Source organism: Fulmarus glacialis, unplaced genomic scaffold (assembly GCF_000690835.1).
Source record: "Fulmarus glacialis isolate BGI_N327 unplaced genomic scaffold, ASM69083v1 scaffold11861, whole genome shotgun sequence".
In the NCBI taxonomy this organism is placed as follows: domain Eukaryota; kingdom Metazoa; phylum Chordata; class Aves; order Procellariiformes; family Procellariidae; genus Fulmarus; species Fulmarus glacialis.
In genome coordinates this window covers 22,991-41,190 of record NW_009190910.1, presented here as the reverse complement: position 1 = coordinate 41,190, position 18,200 = coordinate 22,991, and the positions used below count along the sequence as shown (strand labels likewise).

Below are 18,200 nucleotides of genomic sequence, written 5' to 3'. Positions count from 1 at the left end.
ATTGATAGATTATCAAAAATGGGATAGGAAGTTGGATCTTTCCTGTATCTACTCTAGCAAAGGCAGATGACTCAAAGAGCATCCAATTTCACCTCTCCAAAGAAAAGCAACAACCTAGTCATACTAAATCCCTCTCCCAAGGTTTTCCCATAGAATGTTACCAAATACTTGCATGGAAATAATAAAAATGTAGTCCCAAGAGAAAGTAGGACTAGGCCTTTCTGCTCTTACCGGAGATTTCAAAAACCATAAGTAGTATCTTACAACGATAATGGATTTTAACCCTAGAGAAATAAAGGCAATAAACCAAAACTCTGGTCCAAGCTACAAACAAAAATGATCGAACTGTTTCTCCTGGGAGTTGACTCCATTTCCTCCATCAGTGTGCTCATGTCAGATCTACTGTAGCGCTGCCTAACAGTTAAAATACTAGAAAATTCTTTAATAAGCCAAGGCAATTTTCTCCTGTGAATCCTAGACCTTCTAATAAATATGAACTCACTTGTGCTTCTGGAAAATATTAAGTTGGTACACCTTCAAATAAAGTCAGTATTTTTACTGTCCATTTCCAAACTTCATGTCTCAAAATCAGTTTCTACAGTCACAGTATTCTCCCAAATGGCTGAACGTACATGCCAATATACTTCTGAACTCACCCTCACCTGACACCCCCAACTACTTTACTTTAAACTAATTTTGCAAAGTCTCTCTGTTTTTGAAAGAATCTAAAAAAAAAAAAAATCTTAATAGTTACATGAAGCACCTTGAGAAATCCCCCTTTCAGATGCAAAGTATTGATCTAATTTGACATTTAACTTTTTTTAGTATTTTAGAGAGTTCTGTGGATTGCTGGTAATACTGATGAAGCAATGACCAACTGGGGGGGGACGTACTTCTGCCTCCAATCCACCCATTTTACACCTGTACATGAGATATATTAAACCACATAGTCACCATTAGCTATATGCTCTCCTTCATCTCTGCCAGAGTCAAAGAATTCACCACAAATATCAAGAGAACTAGTGATCAAACCTTATTAGAATGATTGTTTCAAATGTTTGCTCTCACCCAGATGTCTCAAATGTTTATTTTGCCATACCTCTTCAGCAATATTTAAACAAAGAGTCTATAAAATATAAAATCTTAGTAGAAAATGCAACAGAAATTTTTCATTACAAGTCTAAGCGTAATTACTGTAAGCAGTAAGTCTCTTGATAAAATGCAGGTTCTATCATCAACATTATGCTAATTTCTTGATAAATTATCCAATAAAATCCCCAAAATAAAAGTTTTAAATGTTAAAATCTACTTCTCCCTTAAAAGAAGATCAGACATACTTTCTGTTAATTATTTTACCTTATAAATTTGAGGAATGACAATGTAGTAGTGTTTGTGCTGTTCGCCATTAAAATTCTGTAGTTGTGCAGCATATTCATTTTTGTTTTCATCAGCCATATGTGTGCGCAGGTTTAACTGTTGCTTAGCCTAGTAGGAAAGTGTTATCATTTCAAACATGTCTTGTGCTTTTCAATGATACACAGCATTATTTTATCTATTTTACCAACTATGCAAAAACACTAATCACAAGTCATCGAAACTGACATCCTTATAATTGAAATAAAAAGAATGTGAGACTTCATATATACTGACAGTCTACAGACCTAATTTGTTATATATAGAGAGAGCAATGATCATTTCAGCTCCCTTAGCCATGTCGCTTAAATGCATATCCTAAAAAACATAGAAGTGACTGAACATATATACGACAAGATACCAAATACCAGTAAGCCTGCCTGTTTAAGGAAGATAGTCATCATCTCGAGACTAAATGAAGCATACTCCCTCTCTGTGCTGTCTTATATTTTACTGGAACTTTTATTTTTCACATAATAAGCAAGCATATTTTATACACAATTTTATACACTCAAAGAATGTTGTCCCAGTACTGATGATAAACATGCAAATAAAATGCTTTTTATAATAAAGAGAGAGTAAAGAAAGAAATGGCACCGCTCTTACCTTCTCAACATCAGCCTTTGTCGCGTTAGTGTCGTTGTCCAGCCTCTCATAGCTTTGCTGTGCCTTCTCTGCCTCTCTGCATTCTCTCTCAAATTTCTTTTTGCTCTACAAAAGCCACAAACTTACTGCTTCAACAGCCACTATCCCCTTTTGGTTTTGTACAGTAATTTTGAATTCTAAATATCAAAGCTTCCATTTAAATCTCTTAAATTTACTAAGTACCTTTAGGTAAATACATTGTTCTCACAGCAACCAAGTCTCAAAAATTTTCAACTTTTCTATTTAAAACTTATTTCCTTGAAGTACCAGCAAGGAAACAACTGTAATTATGCTATAAAATATCAGATAATCAAAATACAAAATAACCTACTACAAAGATCTGCAGTTAATTATAGACAGACAAGTCCACTTTCTAGCCTGACTTCAATAACCTAAATAAAAGTTAGGGGGCAGAAAATTTAAACCTAGACTTGTATGAGTAAAATTTTCAAGTTCCCTTCTTCAGCGATCAATTTTAATTGAATAAATTCAACTAAATTATTTTGAAGGTAGTCTGAAGGATTTATCTCCATTATGAGATCTTAGCATACCCATCCATTATCATCAGCATTCATATCAACTGGCGAAGCTGTAAGCAGCACAGACAACAGTATTCAATGTACTTGATGTTCAATACATCCGGCAGCTGTCAAGACAACTACTATAGGAAAAACCGTTGCAGCTCAAGAAGTTAGTACCTCTAGAGACAAACTGGCAACAGAGCTCCTGTGAGCACTGCTCTCCTGCTTCAGTGCAAAGTCAGGCAATTGAGGTTAATGCGTCCATTAAAGGCTGTATGCATTTAAAAGACTGACTCTTTGCACTCAAGTAAATACAGTGCACGCAACACAACTGACTGTTTGCGGAGAACTCTGGGAATTATCTTGGTGAAGGGTGATAGCATCTAAAACTATCACATCTGCTTCTACTCTGATCCTCTGCCCATGAATTAAACTCTTTGACATGACACTGAAGCAAGACATTGCTTATCTGGATCCACAACAACAAAACAGAAATTCACCTCTCCAGTATTGCTTCACAATAATCTGGATCAAAGATATAATAAATTTCTAAGACACAAAACCAGCAGAATATCAGAATGCATCTTGAACACACTTGGTTGAATTTTATCTTTTCCCATCTTTAAAAGCATCTCTCAAGAAAAAGGAGCTAATAAACTGTTCTAGAGAAATTCACTTCCTGCATTTCTCTGTAAAAAAGTAATTCTACCTCCTGAAAGTATAATAGTCTATAGGGGTACTCTTGAATAGACCTCATGTAACAAACCCTCAAACTCAAGTCAAATACAGTGACTTAAGATTTCATCTTCATATAAATAAATTGTCATTATTAATTACTCTCTAAACAAAAAGTAGCCTGCAGAGAAGCAACCAAAGTCATCTGTACCCATATTAAAAACAGATTCCTTTATGCTGGATAAAAGCCAAGTTTTAAAGAAGGAACTACAAATACATTGAACGGTATTTTGGATGTTACTACGTCTGATTTGGACATTCAATAATATAGCTAAACATTAAAGTCTAAGCAAGCAAGATGACAAAAGTTCCATTTACAGACTATATATTAGTAAGTTTGATAGAAAAAAAAGCCAAAACACAAACTCACATTATCCATCTGTTTCCAGCACATGTCCAGATACTGTTGAGCCTTTCTCCCCTCCTGAAGATGCTAAAACCACCACAAATAAGTTTAATTTACCTGTCTTTTTAGTAGTACTACCATTAGTTAGTCCCTGCTCTACTTGACACACTATGATGTGCACTATCTCCCACAAGTTACCAGTACTCTTTGGAGTTACCAGTACTCTTTGGAGGACATTACTAATCATATAAGAACAGTACCACAGATGAAAATCACACTGGCAGAAAAGTTACTAGTAAGCATTATCTCCCAAGACCTTAATTTTTAGATTTAGTAACTGTAGTAAACCAGTATATAAAAATACAGAATAACTTTAAATACGTGTTTTATAAATGTATTACAAAACCTACTTATTGCCATGTTCATTAAATTGGGTAAACAAATACATCAATTCATTCAAAGACATATCCATTTTGATATCCTATTATCAAATCAAAATATAGAAATTACCATTTTTCTCTCAGTTTTTAGATCATGAGAATATCTCATCAATTCTCCGTACACTCTGTGTCCCATTTCTTCTGCAACTACTTCTCGTTGTCCTGCATAGTCATTCAACTCATTAAGGATGTTAAAAAAGGCAATACACGAAGTAAACCTGACAGAAAGCACACACGCACAAACATACATATACAAAAAGTGAGACAGTTTTTTTAAATTGACTTCTTTTAGTATAGATCGTACTCCTGATTAAATAATAATAAAAAAAAAATCATACATATTTTGCAATAAACCTTATCTTAATGCTAACTGAATTATAGTAGAAATGCAAGTTGGGAAAGCCTACATTAAGCCTAGCATGTACATAGAGCCTAGAGACATATGTTGCAATGTCTCTTCAAATACATTTTATAAGAATATGGATTTTTGTGGATGGAAAAGAAAGAAGAAGAATACTACCTGGAAAGCCCTGTAGTATAGTGGTATCTCCTAAGCTGCCAACTGAGAGGCCTGAGCTTGGGAACGGATACATACGTCCCTAGGCTCGGAGGCTGAACTTGCTGCAGAGATGATGTGCTTGGTAGTCTTGAGGGTGGAACATGCCAATCATACCACTCATATGCATCCCGATGGATGATCTACAGAACAAGTTTGCTATCAGCTCTGGAGACAGCTGCCTGTTTGCCTGCCCACCTCTTGGCTGGAAGTAAGGTGCCACTATGGCTGGCACTGAAAAGGGGGTAAGAGGAGGGGCAAAGGGTAGAAAGTGTGTGTGGAAGGGAAGAAAGAAAAAAAAAAAAACCAACAACAAAAAAAAAACAGGCACCACATTAAAATATACATCTTTCTCTCTTTTAACTGCGGAATACTGCCATCTCCATAGGCTTGGCTCTGGGGAATTCAAATGCCACTATAGCACTAGAAATCCCATTCCCTGTGGTCCAGGATCTTTAAATAGTCAAAAGAGCTAGAGGAAATCCTAGTGTGGATTCTCAGGCACTGTGTGCGCAGCACGTGTTCTGGCTGCAACCTCAAACTTGCCCACTTTCTTTCCTTCGTAAGAGTTAATCCTAAAGAAAAAAAATACTGTGTTTTTCTAAATAAATTAAAAAATGGCTATGGACGTGGACATCAAAACAAGCACACCTCTGATAAATAATCATAAAGTTATTTAGCACAAATTGCTCCTCCATAGTTAGACATTCACTTATTTTGTCTCTGGAGTCAAAGCAAGCCAGCAGTTTAAGAGCTCTTCTTGCCAAAAACATGACAATTTTGTGTACGCTCAAGTCTCACCATACAAATGTATAGCTACATTTGTATTGCCATACAAATGCACTGAAAAACTCTAGTAAACTAAGCAAAAAAAACACAGCCTGAGGACATGTAATTGCTTTTCTATTAAAAAAAAATACTTACTGGCTTTCTACTAAAAAAAAAAATACTAGACTGTACATAACATACTAAACTTCTGCTTTCAAACTTTCAGCTAGCTAAAGATTAATTTGGAACGGAGCAAGTACAATCTGCCATGTTTACTACTTCAAAATACTAATAGAAGTAAACTCAGGTTTCATGCTTAAGAATTACGGCAGAACTATAAGAAGCCAAGCAGAATTATTTTGTTGTCTTAGCCAATTAAATACTTTATCTTAAAAAAAAAAGAAAAAAAAACAACCATAAAAGGACTGAGTATACTGTAATCCTCATTTCTTACACATAGAACTTGAAATGCACATTTTTACCTGGGTTCCTCATCTTTGGGTGAACGTTTAGGACAGTACTTCTTAACCAGATTTCTATTAAGGAAGAACGAAAAAAAGATGCTATTTTAGAGTCTCTTTGGAGAAGAGAAGACATACACGTAGAAAACTGCATGGACAAATTATTTCTTTTTAATGACTTCAAGGAACAAATCTATTCCCTCTGTCATCTTAGAAGAGTCCTTTAGATAACACAAGGCAGAAATCTATGGCATTTTCGAAGTTTTAAGTCACTTTGACCTAAAACAATATATTTGTAACTATTTGAAAACCTCTATTGCACAGTGACTAGACATAAAATAATGAGTTATTTAAAATCCTTTTCACACATGCAAAAGAAGCTAACAGACAAGAAAAAAGCAAACGTATGATCAATGTGTAAGGTATAGATAGCGCACACTGTATGCTCCATGCACAAAACTCCATGCCTGAATTAAGCTTTGAGTGTACGTTCACGTCAAAGGTTTTGACCACAGTACCTCCAAATATTCAATAAGGATATTTCCAGAACAGAAGAGGCAACATCTCTTTTCAGGAAAGATGTTACATTTTGCCCTACCACCCGTTTTGTAAATATCAGGTTTTTAAAAACCAAGAAAACCTCTGAAGGACAACCCATGGGACCAGCACTTTACACAGTATCACAGTCCAATTTCCAGGAACACTGAAATGAACTCATTTGCTTTTCATACAATGCAGAAACAGCACCTTAAGAAACATACAAACCACATCACCTAGTCTACCCTAGAGTATAAATAACACAGGCATACACTGCTTACACAAACAACCGCAAAATATTTGTAGTTACATATATTGCTACTAATATCCCAAATCCAGTGATGAATATGAAATGAAGCCACACAATTTTATAGACAGGAGGGATAAGAGGAGAGAACGTCCAGTGATTTTTTGAATTCTTATCTTCCTGTACATCAACCTTTGCTTTAAACTTCTGAGTACCCATTTTTTCCAGCAAAGCACTCTGCCTTGACTTACAATACTGTTTTTCTGATAGCAATGAGGTCTTTTAAAATTCTTGAAATTCGAAAGGATACATGTTGTCAATCTTGAAAAAAAATCCGTAATTTCCTTCTCATTTTTAGTATCTGGATGTTAATACCTTCAATTGGTTGCATTTTTTATTCTAGCAATTTTCCAAATTGTAAGGTTTTTTCCATGAAACAGAAAAATTTAAATTATAAAACTCTACTACAGTTCTGTTCCTTTCCCTGTGAGTTTGTCATTTTACAGCAAATAAAGAATCCTTTTTTGTATGAAAAAGAAACAGGTAAGACACAGGATTTTTCCTCAAATTGCTTACCCTCAACCTTTGTGCTTTTTGAGATCAAAGAAGCAAAACATCTCAGTTGCTGTGTATTTTTAAAAGCAGCAAACAGTATTTAAAGAGAGATCTATTACTCAAATTAAATAGACCAGTATTTAAATACCAATGCCCATCTTCACAAAAATTCTCGTATTTTCTAAACATTAGAACCACTTCATCAAAACCTTGCTAGTATGTTTAAACTGTGGACCAGATTGCCTGTTATGATATGTCTCATTTAAACTATCAAAGTAATATTTTTAAGTGTGAATTAACATCTCAGCAGAAAATAATGCATGCCAATTATTTGCTTTACAACCCATAAATAGAAGCAACACAATGCTGGTAATTTTTTTCCTTGTACATCTCTAAATAATTACATCTTCCATTTAAGAACAAAGAAAACCCCAAACAACAAAACAAGTGCACACAATAGAATCATTTTGTTCAAGAGACAGAGTGTTTGCCTTGAGCTTGTCAGGGAAGACTTCTCAAAGTGTGTTCTTGAGGTGGACTTGGATTATGCAAAGAATGCTTCTACTTTTTAACTGGTATGAAATAGACTTCATTCAAACTTCTGTATTATATAAAGGGATGACATTTTGTAATGAAACTATTTTACACATCCACCCAAAGAAGAAACTAAGTATAAAACAATGCAAACCTAGCAGAGCTGCTTTAACAGTCGTCTTTTAATTGGCCTCTGGATATAATTCTTCCAATCTGTCTGTCCAGTAGTAATGGAGACAAATGGCTGTTGACTTCTTAGACTAATTATTAATATAGCCCAAAACAATTTCCCCAAAAGCAGCGAAGAAGTGGACTATATAAAGCAATCTACACCTCCAATGCTACAAAAAAAAGGAGAGGAGGAATAAGAGAAGATTCTATGAAACAAAATCTTGCACGCATGTTTTGTGTCTCATTAGCACCGTCCGTGTGTTAACTTCAGTTGTTACAAACTATGAACTACCTTATCATTAAAACAAGGGTACTAATCCTGCTTTCGTCTAAAATAACCTTGTGCAATTCCTCAAATCAATTTATTTGGGAGTCATATTATCTCTACAGTACAAGGGTACAAGTAGTGAGACTATGTTCATTCATGAAGTATATACCAAAATATGAGCAGGGAGTCTGTGTGGAAATAGCAAGCTTAGACCCTTTGTCTCTTTCCATACCCTCAGAGACTACAACCAGCAAGAACAACCATGGTAAGATAGTCAAGTCCTTCTTACATCAATATGTACTAAGAAACAGAATAAACACTGACTTTTTAAAAAGTATCTACAAATTTTATAAGAACTTTCTCACTGAAGTTAAAACAAGACTCTCTTTTCGCTATCACCAGAATCCACTGCCTGTGGTAACACTCTACTTGGTAGGGATTAAACGCAGACATTTTGATTGGAAAATGCATAAACCCAAGCAAAAGAAAAAAAAGAATAATCTTCTTTGCTAAGTAACTCCCATGTTTCATTTTCCCTTACATTTCTGCTTTGCTCCTCAGTGCTTTTTAACGAATGAGAAACTCCTAAAATTCACCTTATTATTATTCAGCAGGTGAAATGCGTAACAAGCATACAATGCTGTAGCTAAGCAACTACGCACGAGCCTTTTCAAGTGAAGATTTTCAGAGGTGTTAAAAATGAGAAAAGAAACCACTTACTAAAAAACATACAGTTTGAAGTGGCAGGAAAGAAGGGTCACAAATACAGATTATTTACTAGCATGCTGATTTCTCTTCTGGTTTCCTTTTTTACTGCAACTGTTTACTATTTCTAGGAAGACAAAAATATTATATAATTCCTTCTCCTAGTAAAAGTCCGTTTCATTAGTCAATCTTGTCTACCTTAAGGTCACAGGAACACACAGTTTTGAGACACTGTGTGATCAGGCTTTAGGGTTCAGTAACAGCACAAAGTGCAATAATCAAAGTCAGTAAATATGAAACAACAAGCAAATGCAGAATTTAAAGTTCAAAGAAAAAGCCAGTGTTCATGGGAACAATGAAGCATAAACAGCTTTTCCAACAAGTGAACACCAACTTAGAAAAAACAGAGAAATTAGATTTAAATCTTTGAAAAAACACAGCCAGTTAACACTTTAAGGGGGCATAATGTTCTTTAACACTAACGTATGTCTAATCTTCAGGATCCAAATATGGATCTGGACTAGTTTAAAAGAAAACTACATAAGTAATTGCAGACCATCAGAACTGAACCAAATCTACAGGATAAATTGCTCTATACTTCCTTAGAAAAGTGTAGATTGATGACACTTTAATCCTCTGGAAGTACAATTTAGACTACTTCTACCACACTGTCTTACAGTCATCTAGAAGCAGATTTCATACAGGACTAACCACACCCAATTATGCTGCTCCTGTAATTTTATCAACCTCTCTTCTCAGTATAAATTGGTCTCACGTCAACACCAGTGAGATACCAGCCTGGACTATATTACTGATTTTTAAGAGACATAGTACCTCAGTCACATAGCGAGAAGTTTCAAAAAGCACCCTAGTTAATAAATTAAAATTTATAGTCACGGACATAAAACGCCTACATAAAATTTTACAGACATTTGTACAAAAATTATCAACTCAAAAGTAAGTCTTTTTCAGTCAATTAATATAAAACGTAAAGAGCGGGAGCAGCATCATCAATATGGTACAATTTGTATTAAGGTAGCAGCTCAGGTGGCATCTGCTTACACTAAACCTCTACAGCCTCTATATCATATTACAAACAAACTGGGAACAAATTTTGAAGTCTGCTTTCATAGGTTACTAAAAAAACCGCAGTAAGTACTTAAAGGCATTTCATATTTATATGTAAAGTAATACTTTCAATAGGGTTCTGATGGCTTCAGTGACTGCATATCAATATCATGGACTGGGTGAAAACAGTGGCAATGAACTATATTTAGTAATATGTTATCAGAAAAAGTTTTAACTGAAGAGATGAACCTTAAAAAATAGTAACATGGAATTTGAGTTTACAAAGCTGAATATCCTTGGAACCATTAAGAATTCGTAAGTTTTGGCTTGCAGAAACATCATTATTAAAAAAAAAACCTGCCACATCCATATTTGTAAAATAATCAACAGCGTGAATTCTTAGCTCTAATCAAAGGAAGAGAGATTTGAGAAATGAACACATATGGTCATAATTTGTGTCCCCAACTCCACATTTGAGCTTAAACTCATTTTAAATAATGTTTCAAGATTCTGCATATAAAAATGTGGTAACTATGTCTCAATTTGATTAGACATATGCATATATTAATACTGTATTTAGAAAAAAAACCACTTATACACCATAGTATGCAGAAGGAAAATGAAAAATACATTTGCTCAGATTAACTAGACATCTCCAGAGATCACAACGTACAAATTTTAAGGGAAACACTCAAATAGTTCAAGAACAATCATCGCTATTTTCTTTAAACAGACAATAGAGAAGCTGACCAAATTCAGAAATCTTACTCCTGGTAGTTTCATCTGTAACTGCAGGTATAACTTGTATTAGTGCCTAACATCACAGGAAGTGGAACTCCTCTGTCTTCTCAAGTGTCATAATGCTTCAGACAGAACAAAAAGGGAGTGAACCTCCAGAATTATTTTGTGTGTGATGATGTGGAAGTAAACAAAACAGACCTTCACCTCACCCCTTTTAAGCAACAATGCTGATCAAAAACAGCATCTAAGAATTCAATTACAAAATTCAGCTAAGAGCCCAGTGATTTGACACATACTAAATCCATTTTTTTCCAATTATAAAATAAGAACAAATTAAACAGACATCTAATTAATATGAAATCTGTTAATCTACAATGTATACTGCAATATATTTGTCCTGATTCACATCCTTGTAACTCATTAACAGCCTATAATAACCTTCACAATCCTTGGGGTACCACAACACATTAGTTGAGACCTAAGCTACACAAAACTTAAGATTTTCCTTTAAGTTAGCTCAAAAAAATGAAATTACAGTTGCTTTTTTTCAGAACAAAGTATATTGCAGACAAAGACAAGACAAACTCTCTAGACAGTTTTTTTTCTCCGCAGACATCTGAGGATTCCTCAATGGTTTCAGTTTTTCTTAATACTTTTTCTCAGCATCAGGAACTGCCTATCAAAGAAGAATAGCAAGGAATGACTTGCAACCTAAAAACAGCATTTGGACATTCTCACAAGTTATAATTTCTGGCATTACTCAGCGACCATAACTGCAATAACTGCATACAGTAAGAATATAGTGAGTTCACTCAAACAGTTCCTCATATGCTGTACATGCATCACTTGTCATCTCCTAGAAGACTCGGAACAGCTGTTGCACCTGGGAAAGTCTCATCACTAAGTTGGTGACAGCATTAAAAAAAAGTCAAAATGCAAGGGTATACACAAAGTGAATATGAATTTCTGCCAGGACACGGATTCTAATTTGTGAAAACTGTTATGAAAAAGTCACTCAAGTTTTCATCCTTGGGTTTAAGTCTATGAGAATAAGATCCATCAACAATCTCAACAGAACGTTCACGGCCCACACTGAAACCAAGACAGAAAAAAAATACCACCAATACATCACTAGCATTATCTCCCTCCTTAAACTTGTTTTTTCTTGGTCTCCCATCCAAGTACTAAGAGAGCCGTAGAACTACCAAGAGGTGACCACTCACCATACTGTTTATACATCTACTAATAAAGGGCATAATAAATCTCAGTTATAAAGCTCATTACGAAGAGATTCTCAACACACTATTTTTCAGATTGTATTTCATTACAAAAGGAAAAAACAATTATAAACTAAAAATTTCTATCAGATAGATCAGTATCTATCTCATAGGCCATATGCTGCCAGCATTAGAATTCACCAGAACCGTAGTCTGTCCCCAAGATCTACTCTCTCAGAACTTCTCAGGAGCAGGCTGCAGGATGGCTAACTCTTCTGGAGGTGAAAATTTTGCTTGACCTCAATCTCCCCTGGGGCCTCATGACTGTTTTACATTGTTAAAAACAGTGAGTGTCCTCAAGAGCAATGATGGCTGAAATCAAGTTGTTATCACAAGACAGTTCACTACTAACAATCAGTTCTGCCCCAAGGAATAGACAGGCAAGAATATCTAAGAGTGGCTTCATGAACTGGTCTACTGGCAGAAAATCAGTCACCCTCTCATGTGTGTGCTGTCCAGACCCTTGTTGGCAGGAAGTGCATGCATGCACTGTACAACACAAGTGCAGCAAGACCTGTGCTTCCCAAAACTGTCATACTTACGGCACATGGACAGTCAGTCCAGTCATCTGACTGGAAAGGGTGCTCAACATACTTTTTCCTTTTTGAAAAATACTTTGAGAAAAATCAATAGTTTTACCCAAAAGAGTAAAATGCTGAACAGAGATTTCCTATTTTTAGTCAAATCCTGAAATAATAATGTGGTGCCTTCATCTTGCCAGCTGTGGAATGAACCTTTAAATATAATTAAGCAAAACAGCATTTGTTCACACCATTTAAGGAAAAGATCTGGATAGATCCATGCAAATAAAACACATTTCCATTTTTAAACAGACAACTAAAACGAAATCAAAACTGGGCTGCGAACTGGTGCTGTGCATGCTTCAAACTTTCCTTTATCTCCTGAAGTTCTTCTACGCCAACTTTGGAAAAGTGGTATTTATTTCCTTCCCTTTAAGAAAAACATTCCTTCAGTAAAGTAATGGGGTATTATGTTACGTGAATATACACAACTGGATCAAAAGAAACTGAAAGAAATCAAAAAGGAAATGAGCAGCCTAGACAGAGAACATCCATACCCTCAGCTGTGAACTTCATTACTGCATTTATGAGGAAGGATTCCTCAACTCTGTATCTAGTGACCATCTAGTCTGCCAATGATGAGACGATGAAAGACACCACAGGAGAGAAGCTACTATCAGTTTCAGTTTGACAACAGCTAGGCAGCAGCTTCAGCTGAATCCCCAAAAGAATTCAAAACAGCAAAGATAACAGTGAAGGCCAAGTTCACAGGAGTGTCTTATTTTAAATCTTGTTCTTCAAGCACTGAGTGCACCTTTTGGTAAAAATCAATCCTACTTTCTTCTGAAGAACGTGCTTCTCTGCCATTTTATTGCTGCTACTCTTCTGTATGATCCTTGTACAATCCCTGAGGTGAAATTCCTACTGGACCTCAAAGATGTTTCACTTGGCACCAATATAAAGTAAACTGGAGAGGTAAGACAAAGGGTGGTTGGGTTACAGTCTCACCCAAAGGGACAAGACCAGCTTCGGAAAGGGTACGCTTTGAGGACAGGAAGATCTGCTGCTTTCTCAAGTTTTACTCAATAATTTCAATCAGATTTCTTAGCACAATGTAGTGTAGCTCTTGCCAATTCAACATGAGAAATTAATTAGTAGCAGAGGCTTGAAGCTGGTTGAACACACAGACAAAAATGTAGATACGGATAACGCGCTTTGCAACAAACATGCTGATAGTCAGTGGAAAAATATTACTACAGTTTTGTTTTGTATCTTAAAATTTAAGTCTTAAACCTTTTTAGTTCAAAGATTTGAAGGGTGGATGGGAAGACAGCGAGGGAAGAAGGCAAAAACAAGCAAACAAGTAAGTGCACAATTTTCTGTTTTGGACTTGTAAAGAAAAACTTGTCTGTCATGAAAAGAACTATGATCTAATTCACTCTGTAAATGAAAAATGGTCATTAATCACAACATTACATACTTGCTCGTCATCTGATACAGTGATTTTAAGTAACTGTTAAGATTCCTTTAAAAAGAAAAAGAAAAAATCCTTACCTCAGTTGTTTTGCATAGTTTTGCTCAATTTCTATCCTTTCTTTTACAAATTTTGCATATTTCTCCAAGAAGTCAATGCCCCACTGTGTATGCTTGTCCAAGTTATCAAACTGATCCTTTAAAAACAAAAGGAAACAAAAATACCCAGAATTAGTTAAGAATCACAGCAGCACCAGAAACGACATATTACTTATTTATGAGTTGTGCTGTCAGAGAATGCTTCCTACTTAGATGGAAGTTATTCAAGTTATAAACCAGTCGTGTATAAAAATATCTACATATATACACACCAGCCATATACCAGAACATATGCTGTATGTGCAGGCACAGATCTACCTCTTTCTGTAAAAAGAATTCTAAATACTTGCATTTTAAGTTGTACACAGTCTTTGCTTACTTTCACAATGCAAATGTGTCTTTTTTTTTTCCTCCTAAAAATTCTTTAATTCAAAAGTGGATCTTTTCCACCAAGATAACGAAGACATAATCAAAGATCAGTATTAGGTAAATAAGAGACTGTTCAAAAAAGATGTGTTGGCAGTTTTAAAACACAAGAAATTGTAATTTCATTGGATACAAAAAATTACTTCCACTCTTACGACTACCCACTGAAAGAAAAATAATATAAATTATAGCTGCATGACTAAGTTGGGTGTAGTCTGCATAAGAAAAACATTTATTAAAGCAAATCTATATACACAGTTCATGATCAGCTCTAGCAAGAGATTCCAAAGAAAGCAAACCTGTCCTTAGCCATTAAGAAAGTTATAGCAAAGCAAAGGCACAAAACAAAGAAGAGAAACAGTCAAAAATAAACCACACATCCAAAAAAAGTTGCGTTTTTTTTAATACATTAAATCATCTTCAAAACCAATCCTTCACTGTATTCTGTACTGATCAAGAGGGAGGACACACTCATTAGGACAAGTTGAAAATTCAAAAAACAAATGGAAATATGGGGGCTAGGAATTAGGCAGGAATGAATAAAGATACAAAATGCAGCCTAGCAAATACTTTTAGTCCAGCACATATTTGTATTTTATGCTAAAAAATCTGCCACAGTGGAAAAATCGAGGATTTTCAGCTTACGACAACAGTTACAGTAAATTTTTCTTAACAGTTACTTAGTAATCCAAAAAGACAACCAACTGCAACATCAAAGTTTGTGTCCTGTACATGCTGAATTCAAATACACTTCATGGTAAATTTAAAAAATAAAAAGTAGAAAAAGAAAAAATAGCTAAAGAAAGCAGTTAAAGGCAAAGTTTATTTAACTTACACAAAAAACTGTGAGGGGTGTTTATCAGAAGCTGTGTCTTGCAGATTCAGTAACTTGCCTGAACCTAATGAATTATGTTGACCTTTAGTATTAGCAATTTAAGTTCAATTTCAACATGCAGTAGGATGATTTGAAGTTAAATCAAAAAATGCCATAAAATGCTGGAGGGCTTAAGACTCAAGGAAAATGTATTCACTAAAAGAGATTCCAAGACAACACAACTACATACAAGCAACAAGAATAATAAAGAAGAACATAACGGGATTAAGGTTGCTCTCAAATCGTGCCTTGCAGCTCTTAGTATCCTACGCCATGGACTAACAACCATGGCCATTAGTGCCTTGAACACTTCAATCCAATGGCATACAAGTACTGCCAACCAAAAGCACCCATCCTGTTCCACTACCAGCCATGTGCTCCTGCCTGTGCATCACTCTCCACCACGAACACAACCACTTTCCCTGATCTGTTTCACCAGAGAACCATACAAACAGCCACGAGACAGGAGAGGGACTAAAGACAAGATTTTAATATACTTGGGAAACCATGGCCTGTATCTGATATTGTTCTGATGCACCCACTTTACACCAACTGGACATTTCTACACTAAATATGTCAAATAAAGTGACGTTCCTGCTATTGTTTTCAAAAAAGTTGCACATGCATTGTTTGTGTGTGTGAAGGAGACAGTTACCATACTGTAGTGTCAAACACTGTTGCATATATGCATAAAAATACATCATCAATCTCAAGAAGCCTTTCTTTTTTATATTCCACTCATTTTTGTAATTACTCTGACAACAGTAACCTGGCATCCAAAAGAAGTTTCCAAAAGGTGCTTTTGGCATGGAGCCAACATCCAATACCATTAAGAAGAACTGACTTCCTTCAGTGCACAGCAGAACAAAGTCTTTGCTGTCCTACTTAGGCTCTTTAGTCCACAAAGCTCTTGTTTGCTGCGAAGGTTTCATTAGCATTACGGAACACCACATTACTTATGTTTCCAAACATGTAACCAGAGAGGATGGTTTTCCAAATATTTTGTTCAAACAAAAAAGGACTCTACTGGTCAAAATTAACTCTCTGCTACTAATATGAAACTGGAATGGAAAAAAGTGAGTACATTTGACATGCTATTCTCCCCTTATGCTTTACTAGAAGTATTTCATCACTGGCTGAGTGCCAAAAACTCTTCCTTTCCTCAATTCCTCTTCTTCACCTGATTCTAGAAACAGTATCCTCTGTGCAAAGACAGGTTTGTAGGATTATCCCATAGCCCCTCAAGGGAAGAAAGCATACATTCCCTCCCCATACAAGGAACATGCATAGAACATACACAGAACAACCTGAATGGAGTAAATCCCGTGTAAGAAAAAAATTAACACCCATTAGCTATCCTCACCACTCTGCAGACCTTTACATTAGTCCAGCTCCTCCACCATTACTGATATCTATGAAACTATTCATGGATGCATCGATGATCTCCTAGATAAGGAATGGAAATCCTAATTTAGTGAGCCATTAGTCCACATTTACTGGAATTAAAAAAGAAAGTAATAGTACATTCCCACTCTTTTGAAGAGTGAGGCAGCTTCACAACATCAGTTTATTCACTGCCATTTTTTGGTCAGCAATTATATTATGCACTATCTTAGAATGAAGCATACAGTGTGAAGGATAAAAAATACTTTCAAGAAGTGCCAAAACTTTTTGAAAACTGGCTTTTGAATGACCAAAGTTGGATGCCTAAAAAAAAACCCTAAAAAAATCTAAAGATTATTTGTAGATTTATGTTCAAAATAAAAACACTATAATAAACTCTTACATAAACATTGATTCCTTGGATTAAATTGGACATACTGACGATGTCTCTTAAGTTCTCTATAAAAGTCATGTATGTACTGTAGAACAGAGCTCTCAACGGATAAAGAAAATATATTAAGCAAACGCATCAGCTTCACAATTTTTCAAATTCTCTGTAAACAATAAACCAGTGAATGAAAGTCCACAGTCACAAAAATCACCTTACACTGTTCAATAATGACACCGAGATAAATGAGCAAAAGACAAAGGCAACATCAGTGAATAAGCACAAAGGAATGGCCTTTTCAGAAAGGCTTCTAGAGGTGAGTCACAAATTTACTCTTGGTCCCTTCAACTTCTCTCCAGAAGCATCCACGTTTGAGCTCTGGGCCTCGATTAAGCAAAAAGTTTCCTTTTCATCCAGGAACACAAGCAGAAAATCTTCCACATTGCTACAAAGGAAATCAAATTAATGCACTGAGATACAAGCCAAGCCAAGTGATATCTTGAATGGAAAAAATCAGGCAATACTGTAGAGAGGAGAAAATGGACCAAATAGTTGCAATAAAATTTAAGCCTGGAATTTCAAAATAAATACATCAGTGTATTAACTTGGCTGGCTCCTTTATAAGAAATGTGAAAATTGCATTAACTAAAGACCAGCAAAAGGCAATTAAAAAAAAAAAACCTGCACATCCTACAATATCTGGCTATCTACTACCTTGATAGCAAAGTATGTTCTCAACAATATTCCAAGGCAAATATATATTGCTGTTCGTCTAGTAACTCCCCCACATCCCTTAGCAGCTGAGCAGGCAATTTTTGTAAAAAAACTTTATTAGAACTGCAGCTGACTATTATTAAACTGACTAATATCAGCTAAGGGATGATGGCCCTAAGTAGAAACTGCCCACTCAAAAGCTGGAATGTAGCCCAAAGTCTCTACATTATAAACAAACAAATCTGACACTTCACAAAAAGTTTGTAGTAGGTCCATATAAACTATTCCCAAAGAAATGTTACCTCCTTAAATTCTACTTCCAGATTATTTACTG

General features: G+C 35.4%; 1 protein-coding gene across 1 annotated transcript; it reads right to left on the bottom strand.

Moving 5' to 3' along the window:
- Positions 1 to 1,356: 1,356 nt before the first annotated feature.
- LOC104083112 (formin-binding protein 1-like) lies at positions 1,357 to 14,179 on the bottom strand (the record flags this gene model as incomplete). Its single annotated transcript, XM_009586489.1, has 6 exons — positions 1,357 to 1,485; positions 2,020 to 2,124; positions 3,685 to 3,747; positions 4,171 to 4,318; positions 5,907 to 5,960; positions 14,064 to 14,179. Coding segments are annotated over 6 exons (615 nt in total), but the record flags the coding sequence as incomplete, so codon positions are not given.
- Between the last annotated feature and the right edge of the window lie 4,021 nt (positions 14,180 to 18,200).